Source organism: Oncorhynchus clarkii, chromosome 17 (assembly GCF_045791955.1).
Source record: "Oncorhynchus clarkii lewisi isolate Uvic-CL-2024 chromosome 17, UVic_Ocla_1.0, whole genome shotgun sequence".
Taxonomy (NCBI): Eukaryota; Metazoa; Chordata; class Actinopteri; order Salmoniformes; family Salmonidae; genus Oncorhynchus; species Oncorhynchus clarkii.
Window position 1 is genome coordinate 1,464,854 of NC_092163.1, and position 18,626 is coordinate 1,483,479.

Sequence of the window (18,626 nt, forward strand, 5' to 3'; positions counted from 1 at the left end):
CTAACATGGGTTATGCTAATGGTGTGCTAATGGAGTGCTAACATGGCTCCATAGAATGTTGAAGTGTCATGTAAATGCATCATAATGCCGAAGCCTTAATCACCCAGCTGTCTAAACACATGGTTCTGGTCTAACCAATCAATCAATCAAATGTATTTATAAAGCCCTTTTTACATCAGCCGACGTCACAAAGTGCTGTATAGAATCCCAGCCTAAAACCCCAAACAGCAATGCTGATGTCGAAGCACGGTGGCTAGTAGAAACTCCCTAGAAAGACCGGAACCTAGAAAGAAACCTAGAGAGGAAACAGGCTAAGAGGGGTGGCCAGTCCTCTTCTGGCTGTGCCGGGTGGAGATTATAACAGAACATGGCCAAGATGTTCAAACGTTCATAGATGACCAGCAGAGTCAAATAATAATAATAATCACAGTGGTTGTAGAGGGTGCAACAGGTCAGCACCTCAGGAGTAAATGTCAGTTGGCTTTTCATAGCTGAGCATTCAGAGGTAGAGACAGCAGGTGCGGTAGAGAGAGAGAGTCCAAAACAGCAGATCCGGGACAAGGTAGCATGTCTGGTGAACAGGTCAGGGTTCCATAGTCGCAGGCAGAACAGTTGAAACTGGAGCAGCAGCATGACCAGGTGGACTGGGGACAGCAAGGAGTCATCAGGCCAGGTAGTCCTGAGGCATGGGCTCAGGTCCTCCGGGAGGGGAGGGAGGGAGAGAGAGAGAGAATTAGAGGGAGCATACTTAAATTCACACAGAACACTGGATAAATACTCCAGACATAAGACTGACCCTAGCCCCCCGACACAAACTATTACTATCTCATTCCCACAGGAGACAGTCCTGCCCCTCCTCCCAGCTCCGTCCCCTCTACACCGGGAGAACTACCTGTCCAACACCAGCAGAACCACAACAACACTTCCAACACCTGTCAGAAGTGCGGAGAGCAGTTCTCTACCTTCTACAAGCTGCGTGTCCACCTGACCACCCACAGGGGAGAGAAGCCCTTCTCCTGTCCAGACTGTGGTCAACGCTTCTCAGCCCGGGGCTACATGGAGTCACACCAGAGGGTAGGTTCAGTTGATTTGAGTGCGTCCCAAATGGGATCCTATTACCATTGGGCTCTGGTCAATATATATATATATATATATATATATATATATATATATATATATATATATATATACACAATGCCTTGCGAAAGTATTCGGCCCCCTTGAACTTTGCGACCTTTTGCCACATTTCAGGCTTCAAACATAAAGATATAAAACTGTATTTTTTTGTGAAGAATCAACAACAAGTGGGACACAATCATGAAGTGGAACGACATTTATTGGATATTTCAAACTTTTTTAACAAATCAAAAACTGAAAAATTGGGCGTGCAAAATTATTCAGCCCCTTTACTTTTAGTGCAGCAAACTCTCTCCAGAAGTGCAGTGAGGATCTCTGAATGATCCAATGTTGACCTAAATGACTAATGATGATAAATACAATCCACCTGTGTGTAATCAAGTCTCCGTATAAATGCACCTGCACTGTGATAGTCTCAGAGGTCCGTTAAAAGCGCAGAGAGCATCATGAAGAACAAGGAACACACCAGGCAGGTCCGAGATACTGTTGTGAAGAAGTTTAAAGCCGGATTTGGATACAAAAAGATTTCCCAAGCTTTAAACATCCCAAGGAGCACTGTGCAAGCGATAATATTGAAATGGAAGGAGTATCAGATCACTGCAAATCTACCAAGACCTGGCCGTCCCTCTAAACTTTCAGCTCATACAAGGAGAAGACTGATCAGAGATGCAGCCAAGAGGCCCATGATCACTCTGGATGAACTGCAGAGATCTACAGCTGAGGTGGGAGACTTTGTCCATAGGACAACAATCAGTCCTATATTGCACAAATCTGGCCTTTATGGAAGAGTGGCAAGAAGAAAGCCATTTCTTAAAGATATCCATAAAAAGTGTCGTTTAAAGTTTGCCACAAGCCACCTGGGAGACACACCAAACATGTGGAAGAAGGTGCTCTGGTCAGATGAAACTAAAATTGAACTTTTTGGCAACAATGCAAAACGTTATGTTTGGCGTAAAAGCAACACAGCTCATCACCCTGACCACACCATCCCCACTGTCAAACATGGTGGTGGCAGCATCATGATTTGGGCCTGCTTTTCTTCAGCAGGGACAGGGAAGATGGTTAAAATTGATGGGAAGATGGATGGAGCCAAATACAGGACCATTCTGGAAGAAAACCTGATGGAGTCTGCAAAAGACCTGAGACTGGGACGGAGATTTGTCTTCCAACAAGACAATGATCCAAAACATAAAGCAAAATCTACAATGGAATGGTTCAAAAATAAACATATCCAGGTGTTAGAATGGCCAAGTCAAAGTCCAGACCTGAATCCAATCGAGAATCTGTGGAAAGAACTGAAAACTGCTGTTCACAAATGCTCTCCATCCAACCTCACTGAGCTCGAGCTGTTTTGCAAGGAGGAATGGGAAAAAATTTCAGTCTCTCGATGTGCAAAACTGATAGAGACATACCCCAAGCGACTTACAGCTGTAATCGCAGCAAAAGGTGGCGCTACAAAGTATTAACTTAAGGGGGCTGAATAATTTTGCACGCCCAATTTTTCAGTTTTTGATTTGTTAAAAAAGTTTGAAATATCCAATAAATGTCGTTCCACTTCATGATTGTGTCCCACTTGTTGTTGATTCTTCACAAAAAAATAGTTTTATATCTTTATGTTTGAAGCCTGAAATGTGGCAAAAGGTCGCAAAGTTCAAGGGGGCCGAATACTTTCGCAAGGCACTGTGTATATATATATATATATATATATATATATATGAGTGCACAGCTTTTGACCAGAGCCCAATGGTAATAGGATCCCATTTTGGACGCACTGGGATCCTATATATAGAATACAGGAACATTTGGGATTTGGGACATTTGGGATGTATCCCCTATTTCTTTATTTAAATTGTAAACTTTTGTCCAATGCAAAAACTCTGATAGAATTTTAATAAACTATTCCTTTTAATTACACTTATTTCCAATGTGGTCCTGGGTGTAGGTACACATCAAGGAGAGACCACACCCCTGCCCCGACTGTGGTAAAAGGTTCCTCTCCCTGGGAGACCTGAAGAGACACCAGCAGAGCTTCTCCGAGGAGAGACCGTACAGCTGCTCCGAGTGCAGGAAGAGTTTCACCCAGCCGGGGTTCTTAAGGGCACACCAGAGGACACACACCGGGGTAAAAGGTTACCGCTGCCCCTACTGTCACAAGGACTTCTTCACTGCCTCCAGTCTGAGGAGACACAGGAAGCAGGCGCATGCGGAAGAGACCGTCACGCTGCCCCCTAGCGGTGGACTCCAGCTGTCACATGCTGGAGAGAGCCTGGGTCAAGCTGAAGCTGGTGTACCAGGACTGAAGGTCATAGTGAAGGAGGAGGAGGATCCTGCTTTTGGTGAGTACATGTTCTCTCACATGTCATGGTCACACCTTATTATGTCAGACCGGTTTAGTTACACACCAACGACTAATAAAACGAAGTAAGGAGGGATTCTCCTATAAAATATAAATCATTAAAGCTAGAGTCCTTAATTATAACAATAACAAAGGGGACACCCCGCCCCTGTTTTGGTAAAAAAGCTGAGGAACGGGCCTGGAGAAATGTAACCACTCTCAAATGCATAGACCCGAGCAATGAATGTAAGGACTGACCATCTATGATATCAAAATGTATAGTTTTAAGTCTACAAAAGTGTTTGATAAAAAAAATGTACATTGTTTACAAACATTAGGAGCAAAAACAATTTTATATTTTGGGTTCTGATGGGGGTACGACAGTTGAACTAAACTCATTTAAATATTTCTAAGTTATATTCTAGAAGAATCACTGGGTATGTATCATTAAAGGAATGTTCCACAGCTTGGCCTCCACAACTCCACAGGAAGTTGTTACACGCAAACCTCTCTCTGGCCACGTTGCACGAGCGGTGCAAAAATAAATGCACACATACAGTACATGTCAATCAATCATTTCACCCACACCACTCGCGCACATACAGTACATGTCAATCAATCATTTCACCCACACCACTCGCGCACATACAGTACATGTCAATCAATAATTTCACCCTCACCACTCGCACACATGAACTAGCGTCTGTGTAGCCAATCGCTAAAATAGAACTTGGTTCTATCTGAGATGCTCCACCCACTGCAAGACCCCTCCTTATTGGATACCAGGAAGATACAAACCCAAGTCCCCTCTTTATTGGATATCAGGAAGATTATGGACTTCAGGAAACAGCAGAGGGAACACCCCCCGATCCACATCGATGGAACAGTAGTGGAGAGGGTAGCAAGTTTTAAGTTCCTCAGCATACACATCACAGACAAACTGAATTGGTCCACTCACACAGACAGCATCGTGAAGAAGGCGCAGCAGCGCCTCTTCAACCTCAGGAGGCTGAAGAAATTTGGCTTGTCACCAAAAGCACTCACAAACTTCTACAGATGCACAATCGAGAGCATCCTGTCGGGCTGTATCACCGCCTGGTACGGCAACTGCTCCGCCCTCAACCGTAAGGCTCTCCAGAGGGTAGTGAGGTCTGCACAACGCATCACCTGGGGCAAACTACCTGCCCTCCAGGACACCTACACCACCCGATGTTACAGGAAGGCCATAAAGATCATCAAGGACATCAACCACCCGAGCCACTGCCTGTTCACCCCGCTATCATCCAGAAGGCGAGGTCAGTACAGGTGCATCAAAGCTGGGACCGAGAGACTGAAAAACAGCTTCTATCTCAAGGCCATCAGACTGTTAACATTGACACTAACATTGAGTGGCTGCTGCCAACACACTGACAATGACACTGACTCACTCCAGCCACTTTAATAATGGGAATTGATAGGAAATGATGTAAATATATCACTAGCCACTTTAAACAACGCTACCTTATATAATGTTACTTACCCTACATTATTCATCTCATATTCATCTCATATAACTATGCCACTTTGTTTACATACTCATCTCATATGTATATACTGTACCCGATATCATCTACTGTATCTTGCCTATGCTGCTCTGTACCATCACTCATTCATATATCCTTATGTACATATTCTTTATCCCCTTACACTTGTGTGTATAAGACAGTAGTTTTGGAATTGTTAGTTAGATTACTTGTTGGTTATTACTGCATTGTCGGAACTAGAAGCAAAAGCATTTCGCTACACTCGCATTAACATCTGCTAACCATGTGTATGTGACAAATAAAATTTTATTTGATTTGATACAAACCCAAGACCCCTCCTTATTTTTATTTCTTGTTTGGAACCAGGAGAATGAGGGTAGGGCTGCCTTATTATCGGCTTTCAACCAACCATGCTATTTTTTTTTCTTTTTTTCGCATTGTTCGTAACTTGTTTTGTACATAATGTTGCTGCCACCCTCTCTTGTGACCGAAAAGAGCTTCTGGACATCAGAACAGAACATCAGAACAGAACATCAGAACTGGGATTATTCACCTCAAATTGGACGAGGAGTTCTACTTCAATGAGTCAGACGCAATGGATATACTGCAGACACCCGACCAGGACCCGATCCCCGTGATTTACTGGAGAAGGAAACAGAGACTTTGAGGCAAAAGATCAGAGTGCCTAGTGAGGATCAGGCGACGAGTGGCTAATTTGCCCTTGCCTTCTGTTCTGCTAGCTGACGTTCAATCGCTGGGAAATGAAATGGGACGAACTGAAAGCACGTATATCCTACCAACGGCACATTAAAAACTGTAATATCTTATGTTTCACCGAGTCGTGGCTGAACGACGACGCTAAGAACATACAGCTGGTGGGTTATACACTCTATCGGCAAGACAACAGTAGCCTCTGGTAAAACCCGGGGCTGGGGCCTATGTATTTATGTAAACAGCAGCTGGTGCAGTGAGTGAATATAAACTCCTGGTCTTACCCCGTTCTACTTTAGGATTACATTTAATATGTTTTTAAACAACTCAGATACCATTTCAAAAAATGGTTGCACATTATTACAGTTCATCCACAGGATCATGAACCTGAATGAAGCCTCTGTAGTGACCATCAGGAGATCGATATTCCTCATCAACCTGGATGAAGCCTCTGTAGTGACCATCAGGAGATCGATATTCCTCATCAACCTGGATGAAGCCTCTGTAGTGACCATCAGGAGATCGATATTCCTCATCAACCTGGATGAAGCCTCTGTAGTGACCATCAGGAGATCGATATTCCTCATCAACCTGGATGAAGCCTCTGTAGTGACCATCAGGAGATCGATATTCCTCATCAACCTGGATGAAGCCTCTGTTTCTCTATGTTACCAGCTAGGCTATGTCAATGCTACCACTTTTCTCTACGTTACCAGCTAGGCTATGTCAATGCTACCACTTTTCTCTATGTTACCAGCTAGGCTATGTCAATGCTACCACTTTTCTCTATGTTACCAGCTAGGCTATGTCAATACTACCACTTTTCTCTTCGTTACCAGCTAGGCTATGTCAATGCTACCAATTTTCTCTATGTTACCAGCTAGGCTATGTCAATGCTACCACTTTTCTCTATGTTACCAGCTAGGCTATGTCAATGCTACCACTTTTCTCTACGTTACCAGCTAGGCTATGTCAATGCTACCACTTTTCTCTATGTTACCAGCTAGGCTATGTCAATGCTACCACTTTTCTCTATGTTACCAGCTAGGCTATGTCAATGCTACCACTTTTCTCTACGTTACCAGCTATGTCAATACTACCACTTTTCTCTACGTTACCAGCTAGGCTATGTCAATGCTACCACTTTTCTCTATGTTACCAGCTAGGCTATGTCAATGCTACCACTTTTCTCTACGTTACCAGCTATGTCAATACTACCACTTTTCTCTACGTTACCAGCTAGGCTATGTCAATGCTACCACTTTTCTCTACGTTACCAGCTAGGCTATGTCAATGCTACCACTTTTCTCTACGTTACCAGCTAGGCTATGTCAATGCTACCACTTTTCTCTACGTTACCAGCTATGTCAATACTACCACTTTTCTCTATGTTACCAGCTAGGCTATGTCAATGCTACCACTTTTCTCTACGTTACCAGCTAGGCTATGTCAATGCTACCACTTTTCTCTACGTTACCAGCTATGTCAATGCTACCACTTTTCTCTACGTTGCCAGCTAGGCTATGTCAATACTACCACTTTTCTCTACGTTACCAGCTAGGCTATGTCAATGCTACCACTTTTCTCTACGTTACCAGCTATGTCAATGCTACCACTTTTCTCTACGTTGCCAGCTAGGCTATGTCAATGCGCTAGCTCTAGATGTAAAGAAACTAGGCAGGTCTCTAAGGTACGTAACGATAGCAGAACTAACGATTCACAACAGCACTGACGTTATGTGTCGGGTTTTCAATATGAAAACATTAGCTGGCGCAAAACACTTACTCTGCTGTTATCTGTCTTCTTCTTCGCTGGTTTAGGATGTCTTCTCCAGATGATCTTCGGGATTACAGTCTCCAGGCTGTTTAACTAGGAACGCACACATTTTCCCCGCATTCGAGGGGGCGGGGCAGGGGGAAGTAGAGATCAGGAAATCAACCTCGGTCCTCCCTGAAGCTCGTTGTAGTTTTTTTTTTTTTACGTGATTACCCCCAAATATGCCACTGATGGTAAAATCCTGATACAAAAAAAGAATACCTAGCTTTTGATCTACAGGGCTACAGGTTCATAACGTGATCTGGACAACAATGTTGAGGTCAAAAAATAGCCATAGAGTTCCTTTTTTAATTTTAAGTCCAAAAATGGATGTAGCAACTGTAGATTCTAGCTTTTTTTAAATGACTCATTACCCTTTGACCTTTTATTAAATGACTCAATTACCCTTTGACCTTTTTTAAATGACTCATTACCCTTTGACCTTCAGCTCTCATGTTAAGTTAGTTAGTTAGTTATGGTTTAGTATATTTAACCCAAACTATTGTCCTCATCCACACAGGAGACAGTTCTAACAACCACCACTCTGAGACTACTGAGGAGAGTCTCCCTGCAGCTGTAGAGCATAAACAACAACATAAACAGCATCACAGCTGTCACAGAAGAGTCCACTCCTGCCTTGTGTGTGGAAAGGAGTTTCCCATTGCATACAAGCTACAAGTCCATATGAGAATCCACACTGGAGAGAAGCCTTACTCCTGCTCTGTGTGTGGGAAGAGCTTCGCCCAGAAGGGGAGCCTGACGCTCCACCAGATCGTCCACACCGGAGAGAAACCTCACTCCTGCCCCGACTGTGGGAACACCTTCTCCCAGATGATCAGGTGTGTTGTTGTTATCAGTGTAGACCAGTGTCGTATTAATTAGTGCACACCTAGATTCTAGTGCACACCATAGCAAAACGTTTTCGCAAAGGAAAACGAAAACAAGCCCTTCATATTGAACAACTACAGGTCATCCCTTCTCTGTTAAGGCCGTGTGCTTCCTTTTGGTTCCTAGTGAACACGATCCTCGTTCGTCCTTTTTAAGTATATATATATTTAGGTTGGCACATGCCATTTGCTCATGGAGTTCATTGGTTTGTTTTGACTGGCTGCTCTGTGGGTGTAATAAAACTTAAACTACCTAGAACTAACATATCTTTATAACTGATCAGCCTGAAGAGACACCAACTGCTGCACACGGGAGAGAGACCGTACAGCTGCTCCGAGTGTGGGAGAAGCTACACCCAGCAGAGAAACCTGAGGTGTAAACCTATGCTTTTTATTTATCAAATATACGGTTTACAGGGTCATTTCAAGTAGTCAGAAGTTTTTTTGTTGTTGTTTTTTTTAAATCTACTTTTATCTTATCTTAGGGCCCACCAGCTGAAGCACACCGCAGAGAGACTTCACCGCTGCTCTGTGTGTGGGAAGAGCTTCTTCACACCCTCAGGACTCAGGGATCACCAGAGGTTAGTATGGACTTGAATCGATGATTTCACTATTATTTGTGTCATCTCTTTTATTTGATGTTCATTTATTAATCTCTTTTATCTGTTGTTGTTTTTTGATCTCCTATATTTCATTGTTAAGTGTTGTGATTTTAAATACACTTTTAAATAAAGTTTGATTTGATTTAGGTCTCACACAGGAGAGAAACCATTCCCTTGCTCTGTGTGTGGGAAGAGCTTCTCGCGGCCTGGTCCCCTGAGAGAACACCAGCAGACTCACACAGGAGATGGTGGACAGGTGGAGCGAGACCGCGGCAAGGTGGGAGACAATTATAGCCACGTCCCAAATCGCAATAGCCTGGGCCTTGGGAATAGGGTTCCATTTAAATTATGACTGACAGTGTTTCAAGTGTTTCAAGAGGAGACGTCAATATTCCCGTCATCTGGTGGAACCTTCATAGGTAGTTAGGGCCAAGAGCTTTGTTATTCCTATCTTGTTTAAAAATATATATATATATATTGAATTAAATGTCCATTCTAGGACCCTGGTGACCGATCGAGACCCAAACCCAAAGAGTCCCTGGGTGAAACTCTGGGACTGAAAATTATAGTTGAAGAACTGGAGAAAGAAGAGGAGTCGAGAGAAGATGAGGAAGTTGGTGGTTTGATCAATTCCGACGGAGAGGAAGTTGGTCACGTTTCTCTTTCTAGTAAGAGGCAGAATGATGACGATTTTGATTGAGCTCTTCAAAATGGCACCCAATTCCCTACATAGCACTACTTTTGACCAGAGCCCTATAGGGAATAGGGTACTATTTGGGACACAGCCTCTGTGTTAGTTAGTCGGTCAGCTAGTGTTAGCATAACGGCTAAGTATTTGTTTAACCTGCTCTACACTTTTGCCCATAGGGCTCTATGTAGGGAATAGGGTTTCATTTGGGGACGCAGATCCATTGTTTTAACCTCTCCACTTTTCCACACAGGAAAAAGCCCTGTCCCAGTCTTTGTTAGCGGTGAGATTCCCTCTACATCAACAGAACCTGAACAACACCAACAAATCCAGGAAAAACGATACAGAACCAAGAAGCATCACCTCTGCTCGGTGTGTGGAAAGGATTTCCCTAAACCATCGAAGCTAGTTGCACATCTCCGCACACACAGTGGAGAGAAACCCTTCCGCTGCTCCGTGTGCGGTAGAGGTTTCTCCACAGGGGGTATCACCCTACAGAGACACCTTCTGACGCACACAGGGGAGAAACCTTACCACTGCTCTGTCTGTGGGAAGAGGTTCATCCAGCGAGGGAATCTGTTAAAACACCAGAAGGTACACACTGGAGAGAAACCTTACTCCTGCTCCGTGTGTGGACGGAGTTTCCCTCGATTTGAGCGTCTGAAGGACCACCAGCGGACACATACAGGAGAGAAACCTCAATCTTGCGATGTCTGTGGGATGAGGTTCTCCTACGCGTCCTCCCTCAAGGTCCTTTAGCCATTATTACCACACTTCCCTACATTGTTTTTTATCACTCAAATGTTATTTTATTTGTCACATGCTTTGTAAACAATATACACAATGAGTAACGATAACGTGGCTATATAGACAATAACAATAACTTGGCCAGTACAGAGTCCATGTGCAGGGTTACGAGGTAATTGTTTACCTTTACAAGGCAAGTCAGTTAAGAACAAATTCTTATTTTCAATGACGGCCTAGGAACAGTGGATTAATTGCCTTGTTCAGGGGCAGAACGGCAGATTTGTACCTTGTCAGCTTGGGTATTCGACCTCTGGGATTCGAACTTGCAACCTTTCGGTTACTAGTCCAATGCTCTAACCACTAAGCTACCCTGCCGCCCCAGGGTAGATATGAGGTAGATATGAGGTTAATATGTACATATAACTAGGAATAAAGTGACAGATAATAAAGAGTAACAAACTATTAATTAGTCTTATGGCTTGGGGGGGGTAGAGGCTGTTCAGCAGTCTGATGGCTTGGGGGGGTAGAGGCTGTTCAGCAGTCTTATGGCTTGGGGGCGTAGAAGCTGTTCATGGTCCTGTTGGTTCCAGACTTGGTGCATCGGTACCGCTTGCCGTGCATTAGCACAGAGAGCAGTCTATGACTTGAGTCTTTGACAATGTTTAGGGCTTTCCGCCTGGTATAGAGGTCCTGGATGGCTGGGAGTGCAATAGAGATTGCATCATCTGTGGATCTGTTGGGGCGGTAATGCGAATTGGACTGGGTCCAGGGTGTCTGGGATGATGGTGTTGATGTGAGCCATGACCAGCCTTTCAAAGCATTTCACGGCTACAGAAGAGTGTTACGGGCGATAGTCATTTAGACAGGTTACCTTGGCCTTCTTGGGCACAGGGACTATGGTGGTCTGCTTGAAACATGTTGGTATTACAAACTGGCTCAGGGAGAGATTGAAAATGTAAGTGAAGACACTTGCCAGCTGGTCAGTGCATGCTCTGAGTATGCATCCTGGTAATCTGTCTGGCCCTGTGGCCATAGTGAATGTTAACCTGTTTAATGGTCTTTCTCACATCGGCTACAGAGAGTCTGATCACAGAGTCGTCCGGAACAGCCAGTGCGCTCATGCAAGGTTTACTGTTGCTTGCCTCGAAGTGAGCATAGAAGGCATTTAGCTCGTCTGGTAAGCTCGTGTCACTGGGCAGCTCTCGGCTAGGTTTCCCTTTGTAATCTGTGATAGTTTGCAAGCCCTGCCACATCCGACGTGTGTCAGTGCCGATGTATGAGGATTTGTTTGATCTTAGTCCTGTATTGATGGTTTGCCTGTTTGATGGTTCATCCGAGGGCGTTGCAAAATGTCTTATCAGCATCCGGATTAGTGTCCTGCTCCTTGGAAGCAAAGCTCTAGCCTTTAGCTCAATGCGGATGTTGCTTGTAAACCATGGCTTCTGGTTGGGATATGTACGTACCGTCACTGTGGGGACGATGTCGTCGATGCACTTATTAATGAAGCTGGTCGCTGATGTGGTAAACTCCTCAATCCTGGAACATGTTCCAGTCTGTGCTGAAGAGAAACAGTCCATCAGATGATTCCCTGGAACATATTCCAGTCTGTGCTGAAGAGAAACAGCCCATCAGTTGATTCCTTGGAACATATTCCAGTCTGTGCTGAAGAGAAACAGTCCATCAGATGATTCCCTGGAACATGTTCCAGTCTGTGCTGAAGAGAAACAGTCGTGTAGCTTATCATCCGCTTCATCGGACCACTTTCGTATTGAGCGAGTCACTGGTACTTCCTGTTTTGACTTTTTGCTTGTAAGCAGGAATCAGGAGGATAAGAGTTATGTTCAGATTTGCCAAATGGAGGGCAACGGAGATATTTGTATGTTTCTGTGTGTGGAGGAAAGGTGATGGTAGAAAGGAGGTAAAACAGATTTCAGTTTCCCTGCATTTTAAAATCACCGGACACTAGGAGCGCCTCCTCTGGATGAGCATTTTGGTTTTCTTGTTTATGGCCCTATATTGGTAAATAGTGTGGTCTACAGCTTATCATGAGGTATTCTAACTCGGGTGAGCAGAACCTTAATTCTAGAGAGCGAGTAAACCAGCTGTTGTTAAGAGACACACACCTCCCCCCCGTTGCGCTTACCTGACGCTGCCGTTCTGTCCTGTCGATGCATAGAAAAACCAGCTAGATGTATACAATCCATATCTTTGTTCAGCCACGACTCCAAGAAGCATAGGATATTCCAGTTCTTCAGGTCCCGTTGATATGGCAGTCTGGAAACGGAGCTCATCCAGTTTATTCTCCAGTGATTGCACGTTCGCCAATAGAACGGAGGGTAGAGGCGGATTATGTCAACCGACGTAGTTCACTAGTTCTCCACATTCCCCCTTTTTCCCTTGCATTCTTTCTATCCCTTTAATGATGTAAGGTGAGTTGTGACCCAGCTCTTTAATTAAATTCTGACTTGACAGGTGTCACGAGAATTTCTATCCCAATGTTCGAACTGAACTATTTTATGTCTCTGTCTAATTCCAGAAGGTTGTAAAGCTCCAGTTCAAAGAAATAGACAAGAGTCTCAGCCTGCAATAGATCAATACTTTATTCAGAGAGCGCTCTGTCTTCAAAATGAGAACACAGTCTTTTTATAGCACACACACAAATGAACTCACATCAGTAGAAACTCCACCTCGCTTTAGGTGGGCTGTATTTTTCCACAGTTCACATACATAGTTTATCACACTTCTGCAACATGTTTCATTATCTTCTGCAAGCCTAACCGTTTCTAACAGTTTTTCTCCTCCCTGGGGTGGGGAGGCCTCTTTCCAGTTATTAGTTTCACCGTTATTACAAGTCGACAGTTCAGTTGTCCTTGAAATGTCTCAACTATACCCAGCTCATATTGCGAAATAGTAACACAATGGCCTAGTCTTAAAAAGTCTAGTCACACATATTATTGGATTATGACTCTAACACTTTTCATACAATTATATGGTTTCAGGGTGGAATACTTTAGTCATTATCTTAAACATACAAATTCTTCTATCAACAGGTCCATCGCAGGATGCACACCGGGGAGAGACCTTACCAGTGCTCTGTCTGTGGGGAGAGCTTCAACTCAACAGCAAACCTGAGGAAACACAGACAGTCCCACACTGGAGATAAAGGGTCTGCTAACATGAAGAGGGGTCGGCTCCTGAGGTCGTCCCACACTGGAGAGGGGTCTGCTGCTGTTACTGGAGGATTTCAGACTGCTGGAGGTGATGCTCTGGTAAATCATCAGACTACCTATGGACTATTCAAAACAGATGGGGGAATATGACATCACTAACAGGATTAATTGATTGATTTTTGGCTACAATATTTGTACAGTTTAAAAGTCCAAATAAATGCCAGGTGATAAAAGCATTTTATAAACTGGTTGGTTCGAGCCCTGAATGCTGATTGGCTGACAGCCATGGTATATCTGACATTATAAACTGGGTGGTTCAAGCCCTGAATGCTGATTGGCTGACAGCAGTGGTATATCAGACCGTATACCACGGGTATGACAAAACATTACATTTTTGGACTCTAATTACGTTGATAACCAGTTTATAAAAGCAATAAGGCATCTTGGAGGTTTGTGGTATATGGCCAATATACCGCGGCTATGCCCCCTCGTGCCTTATTGCTTAAAAATACACGTATTTCATCAGAGTAGGATGGAATACATTTTTTAAAAACCAAACAGTCTCTTAACTCAAGGTACTGTGTGACTCCTCTGCCATTTAGGGAACCGTGGTCAAAGATAAAAGCTCTCTGGGTCCTGACCCAGGCCACGGTGAAGGCTGCAGTCAAACATCTACCATATATATCGAGAGTAAAGAAGAAGAGGAGGAGGAGGAAGTTGGTGGTTTGATAAATTCCGAAGGAGAAGAAGTTAATTGGGATTACCTCAGTAAGTAAAATATTATTGTTGATGTATTGGCTGAGTCCTTCATAGTGAACTAGACGGTTGTTGATGTATTGGCTGAATCCTACATAGTGAACTAGACGGTTGTTGATGTACAGGCTGAATCCTACATAGTGAACTAGATGGTTGTTGATATATTGGCTGAATTCTACATAGTGAACTAGATGGTTGTTGATGAATTGGCTGAATCCTACATAGTGAACTAGACGGTTGTTGATGTATTGGCTGAATCATCAGGTCCTGGATCTTCAGCATTGCAGGGCCTGAAGTCCGTTTCTGAAAAGTTTGAGAACCAAGTTGAAGATGATGATGATGTGGAAGAAGAGGAAATTGGTGGTCTGATCAATTCAGACGGAGAAGAAATTGGTTGGGATCGTCATCGTATCAGTAAGTGATAGAATGTTGACAGTTAGAATTTTGACGCTTCACTCGTTATCTAACCCCCATACTGTTTCATCAACACAGGACAGAGTGTCAGCCGTCCTTCTGACATCGAGGAGAGTCCCTCCGCATCAGGAGAACCTGAACAACACCAGGAGGATCACAACAACACCAAGACCAAGTCTCACCACTGCTTTAGATGTGGGAAAGACTTTGCCAACATCTCTAACCTACGGCGACACCAGAAGAGACACTCAGGTTGTTGTCTCCACTGAGTGCCTGTTAAAATGATGAGTTCTAATATGGAATTCCACATGACGTTCTTTGATTCCTTTTCAGTGATATGTTGTTGTGACCCATTTTAAAAATCACTTTGAATGTGTGTTCCAAATGGCACCCTATTCCCTTCGCAGTGTGCTACTTTTGACCAGAGCTCTATGGGGCCCTAGTGCACCACCAAGGGAATAGGGTGCCAATTCGGACACAACCCTAAATACTGTAAATCTGACTCGACAGGAGAGAGTTCCCAACACAGATCTGACAACGAAGCCAGGAAGTCCCACTGCTGCTCAGAATGTGGAAGAGACTGTAAGAAGCTATCAGCTCTACAAAAACACATGAAGATCCACACAGGAGAAAAGCCGTACCCTTGCTCCGTGTGTGGGAAACAGTTCCGTGAAAGAACAGCCCTCCGCGACCACCAGAAAGTGCACACGAGAGAAAAACCGTACCCTTGCCCCGACTGTGGGAAGAGGTTTGCTCACTCAGGAGCTATGAAGAGACACCTGCTGACGCACACCGGAGAAAAACCTTACTCCTGCTCTGTGTGTGGGAGGAGCTACACCCAGATAGGGCGACTGAGAGAACACGAGCGAACACACAGGTCGGTTCTATGTTAAGTTTAGATGTTCTGCTGTTTAATCTTTGCTGGCTCCTTTTTAGTCTGCCTATCTTGTAGTATTAGTCACACACATATTTAGGGGCTAAATAGGTTTTAGCCCGTTTTTAAAAAGCATTTCTACCGCTGTTGCTGATGCACATCAGATCTGGGCCACAAAACTTCTCAGAGTAGAAGTGCTGATCTAGGACCTGTTCATATAATCTTATTCATTATGATCTAAAAAGACTAAACTGATCCTAGATCAGTACTCCTACTCTGAGAGGTGTTGTGAATTACGGGCCCAGCTCGTTTGTTTAAATAATTGGGCAAAAGATCAGAATTAGGCTGCCTGTGTAAACATAACCTTTGTGATTTCTGTGTGTAATAAAAAGTGGTCTACACATAAAATGCATTTATTATTATTATTATTATTATTATTATTATTATTGTTATTGTTATTATTATTATTATTATTATAGCGATGAGAAACACGACTGTTCCGTCTGTTGGAGGAGCTTCGCCAAAGCTAAGGCCCTCGTCGCTCACTTCAGGTAAAGCACTTTGGGACAACAGCTGGTGTTAAAAGGGCTTTTATTAAATACATTTGTGATACACTGATTCATTCATGAATTGACGTTTTGATTGATTCAGGACCCACACTGGAGAGAGACCCTACAGCTGTGAGGAGTGTGGGAAGAGCTACGTACGAACCCAGAACCTCCGAGCCCATCAGAGGAAGAGTCACAGCAGCTCACTACCAAACCCTGGGACTGGGACAGGGGAAAACCTGGCTGCAGGGGTGAAGAGTGAAGAGGATTCTATTAGTATCAGTGATGAAGAAGAGAAGGAGTTGATGCTAGCAGGGTGGAGGAAAACGAGGACTAGCCTTTCACATTAGGATAGATTCCTCTTTGTGCTGACCATCTCTAGACACCGAATGAATAGAAATGGACCAAAACAAGGACTAGCCAACCACATAGGATTTTCTGCATCCAAAATGGTACCCTATTCCCTAAATACCAGGTCCTGGTCAAAACTAGTGCACTATATATAGGGAATAGGGTGTCATTTGGGATGCAGATAGAGTCTGTGGTGATGATCTGTAGACAAAGAACCAATAGAATGGACTGTAGTTCTAAATTCCACCAGCGGAGGGCGAGCAAAGTCGGACGAAAATTATTAGTGTTGAGAAATTGAGTTTTATCTAAAAACATACACTACATGACTAAAAGTATGTGGACACCTGCTCATCTAACATCTCATTCCAAAATCATTGGCATTAATATGGAGTCGGTCCCGACTTTGCTGCTATAACAGCCTCCACCTCTTCTGGGAAGGCTTTCCACTAGATGTTGGAACATTGCTGCGGGGACTTGCTTCCGTTCAGCCACAAGTGCATTAGTGAGGTCGGGCGATTAGGCCTGGCTCGCAGTCTGCGTTCCAATTCATCCCAAAGGTGTTTGATGGGGTTGAGGTCAGGGCTCTGTGCAGGCCAGTCATGTTCTTCCACACTGATCTGAACAAACCATTTCTGTATGGACCTCACTTTGTGCACGGGGGTACCTGTGTCATGCTGAAACAGGAAAAGGCCTTCCCCAAACTGTTGCCACAAAGTTGGAAGCACAGAATTGTCAAGAATGTCATTGTATGCTGTAGCGTTGAGATTGGTAGCGAACTTTACACCACTCTGCCCGACGTTTGGTATTGAGCATGGTGATCTTAGGCTTGTGTGCGGCTGCTCGGCCATGGAAACCCATTTCGTGAAGCTCCCGACTAACATTTATTGTGCTGATGTTGCTTCCAGAGGTGATTTGGAACTCGGTAGTGAGTGTTGCAACCGAGGACAGGCAAAAAAAAATCACACTTCAGCACTCTGCGGTCCTGTTCTGTGAGCTTGTGTGGCCTACCACTTTGTGGCTGAGCCGTCTTTGCACCAAGACGTTTCCACTCTACAATAACAGCACGTACAGTTGGTTGAAATGTGGCATCCAATGACGATGCCACATTGAAAGTCACTGAGCTCATCAGTAAGGCCATTTTACTAGTTTGTCTATGGAGATTGCATGGCTGTGTGCTCGATTTTAAACGGATGTGACTTAAATAGCCAGATCCACTAATTTGAAGGGGTGTCCACATACTTTTGTATATATAGTGTATAGAAGGGTTGTCTTTTATTTTTTTTAAACTGCATTGTTGGTTAGGGGCTCGTAAATAAGCAGTTCCCTGTAAAGTTGTATTCAGCGCATGGGACTAATCAAATTTGATTGTCACGAAAAGGATGCGCGCAAGTTAATGGGGCAGAAGGCCATGTGTTGTTATGATTCTGAACGTCATATAGCAAAGCAACAATGACAAGGAACAAGTGCTCGTTGTGCAAATGTATTGGTTTTCAAAAAACATTTGAAGAATAAAAATATAGTTTACATAATGTCAACAATATAAGCCTGTTTTTTTCCTCAAAATTGCGCCTTCATTATTAACGTAAACTCACCCCATTCCTTACAAATGTGCGCAACCGCAACATTCAAACGAGGCTACAAAGAAAACTAATGGGACTGTGTTGACGTCAAAATCGGGGGCGTGAACTAGGTTTCTGTTCAAGCGTTGATCGACATGGTAATGGCTCTATGGTATTGGAGAAATGTTGAAAAAAACTGACCCTCCGTTACATCTAGACGTGTCATGTCGTAACGTACAGCACGCATAAAGCAACTATTTATGTCTTACAATCTCTCTCCACCAGGTGTAGCATACTCTAGTCCTTTAAAAACAAGAAATGGACAGTGACGGGGGTAAGGGGGGGGGAATACCTAGTCATTTTTTTTTTGCGTCATCCTTCTCAAAGCCACTGTTTATTTCTAAGATCACTTTAGCACCGCCCTAAAAACACTTTTCAAATTCGACACAAACCTTCAAATTGGTATGTAATGAAACATTATATAAACTCTTTATAGTGTTTTATTTACA

The 18,626-nt window shown here is 43.7% G+C and overlaps 1 protein-coding gene across 2 annotated transcripts in view; it reads left to right on the forward strand.

The window, feature by feature from the left end:
• The window catches only part of LOC139370028 (zinc finger protein 585A-like), a 24,398-nt gene extending 6,305 nt beyond the window's left edge, over window positions 1-18,093 (forward strand). Inside the window, exons 4-18 of one of the 2 annotated variants that reach the window (XM_071109321.1) lie at window positions 839-1,074; window positions 3,080-3,473; window positions 8,042-8,360; window positions 8,693-8,782; window positions 8,894-8,989; window positions 9,158-9,287; window positions 9,510-9,678; window positions 9,952-10,448; window positions 13,496-13,714; window positions 14,218-14,383; window positions 14,651-14,785; window positions 14,864-15,037; window positions 15,296-15,662; window positions 16,139-16,210; window positions 16,311-18,093. In XM_071109321.1, coding sequence (XP_070965422.1) covers window positions 839-1,074; window positions 3,080-3,473; window positions 8,042-8,360; window positions 8,693-8,782; window positions 8,894-8,989; window positions 9,158-9,287; window positions 9,510-9,678; window positions 9,952-10,448; window positions 13,496-13,714; window positions 14,218-14,383; window positions 14,651-14,785; window positions 14,864-15,037; window positions 15,296-15,662; window positions 16,139-16,210; window positions 16,311-16,557 — 3,311 coding nt within the window. In that variant the 3' untranslated portion in view covers window positions 16,558-18,093. Of the gene's footprint in view, window positions 1-838; window positions 1,075-3,079; window positions 3,474-8,041; window positions 8,361-8,692; window positions 8,783-8,893; window positions 8,990-9,157; window positions 9,288-9,509; window positions 9,679-9,951; window positions 10,449-13,495; window positions 13,715-14,217; window positions 14,384-14,635; window positions 14,786-14,863; window positions 15,038-15,295; window positions 15,663-16,138; window positions 16,211-16,310 lie in introns of both variants that reach the window. The other variant, XM_071109320.1, reaches the window with a different exon arrangement.
• Window positions 18,094-18,626: the final 533 nt, after the last annotated feature.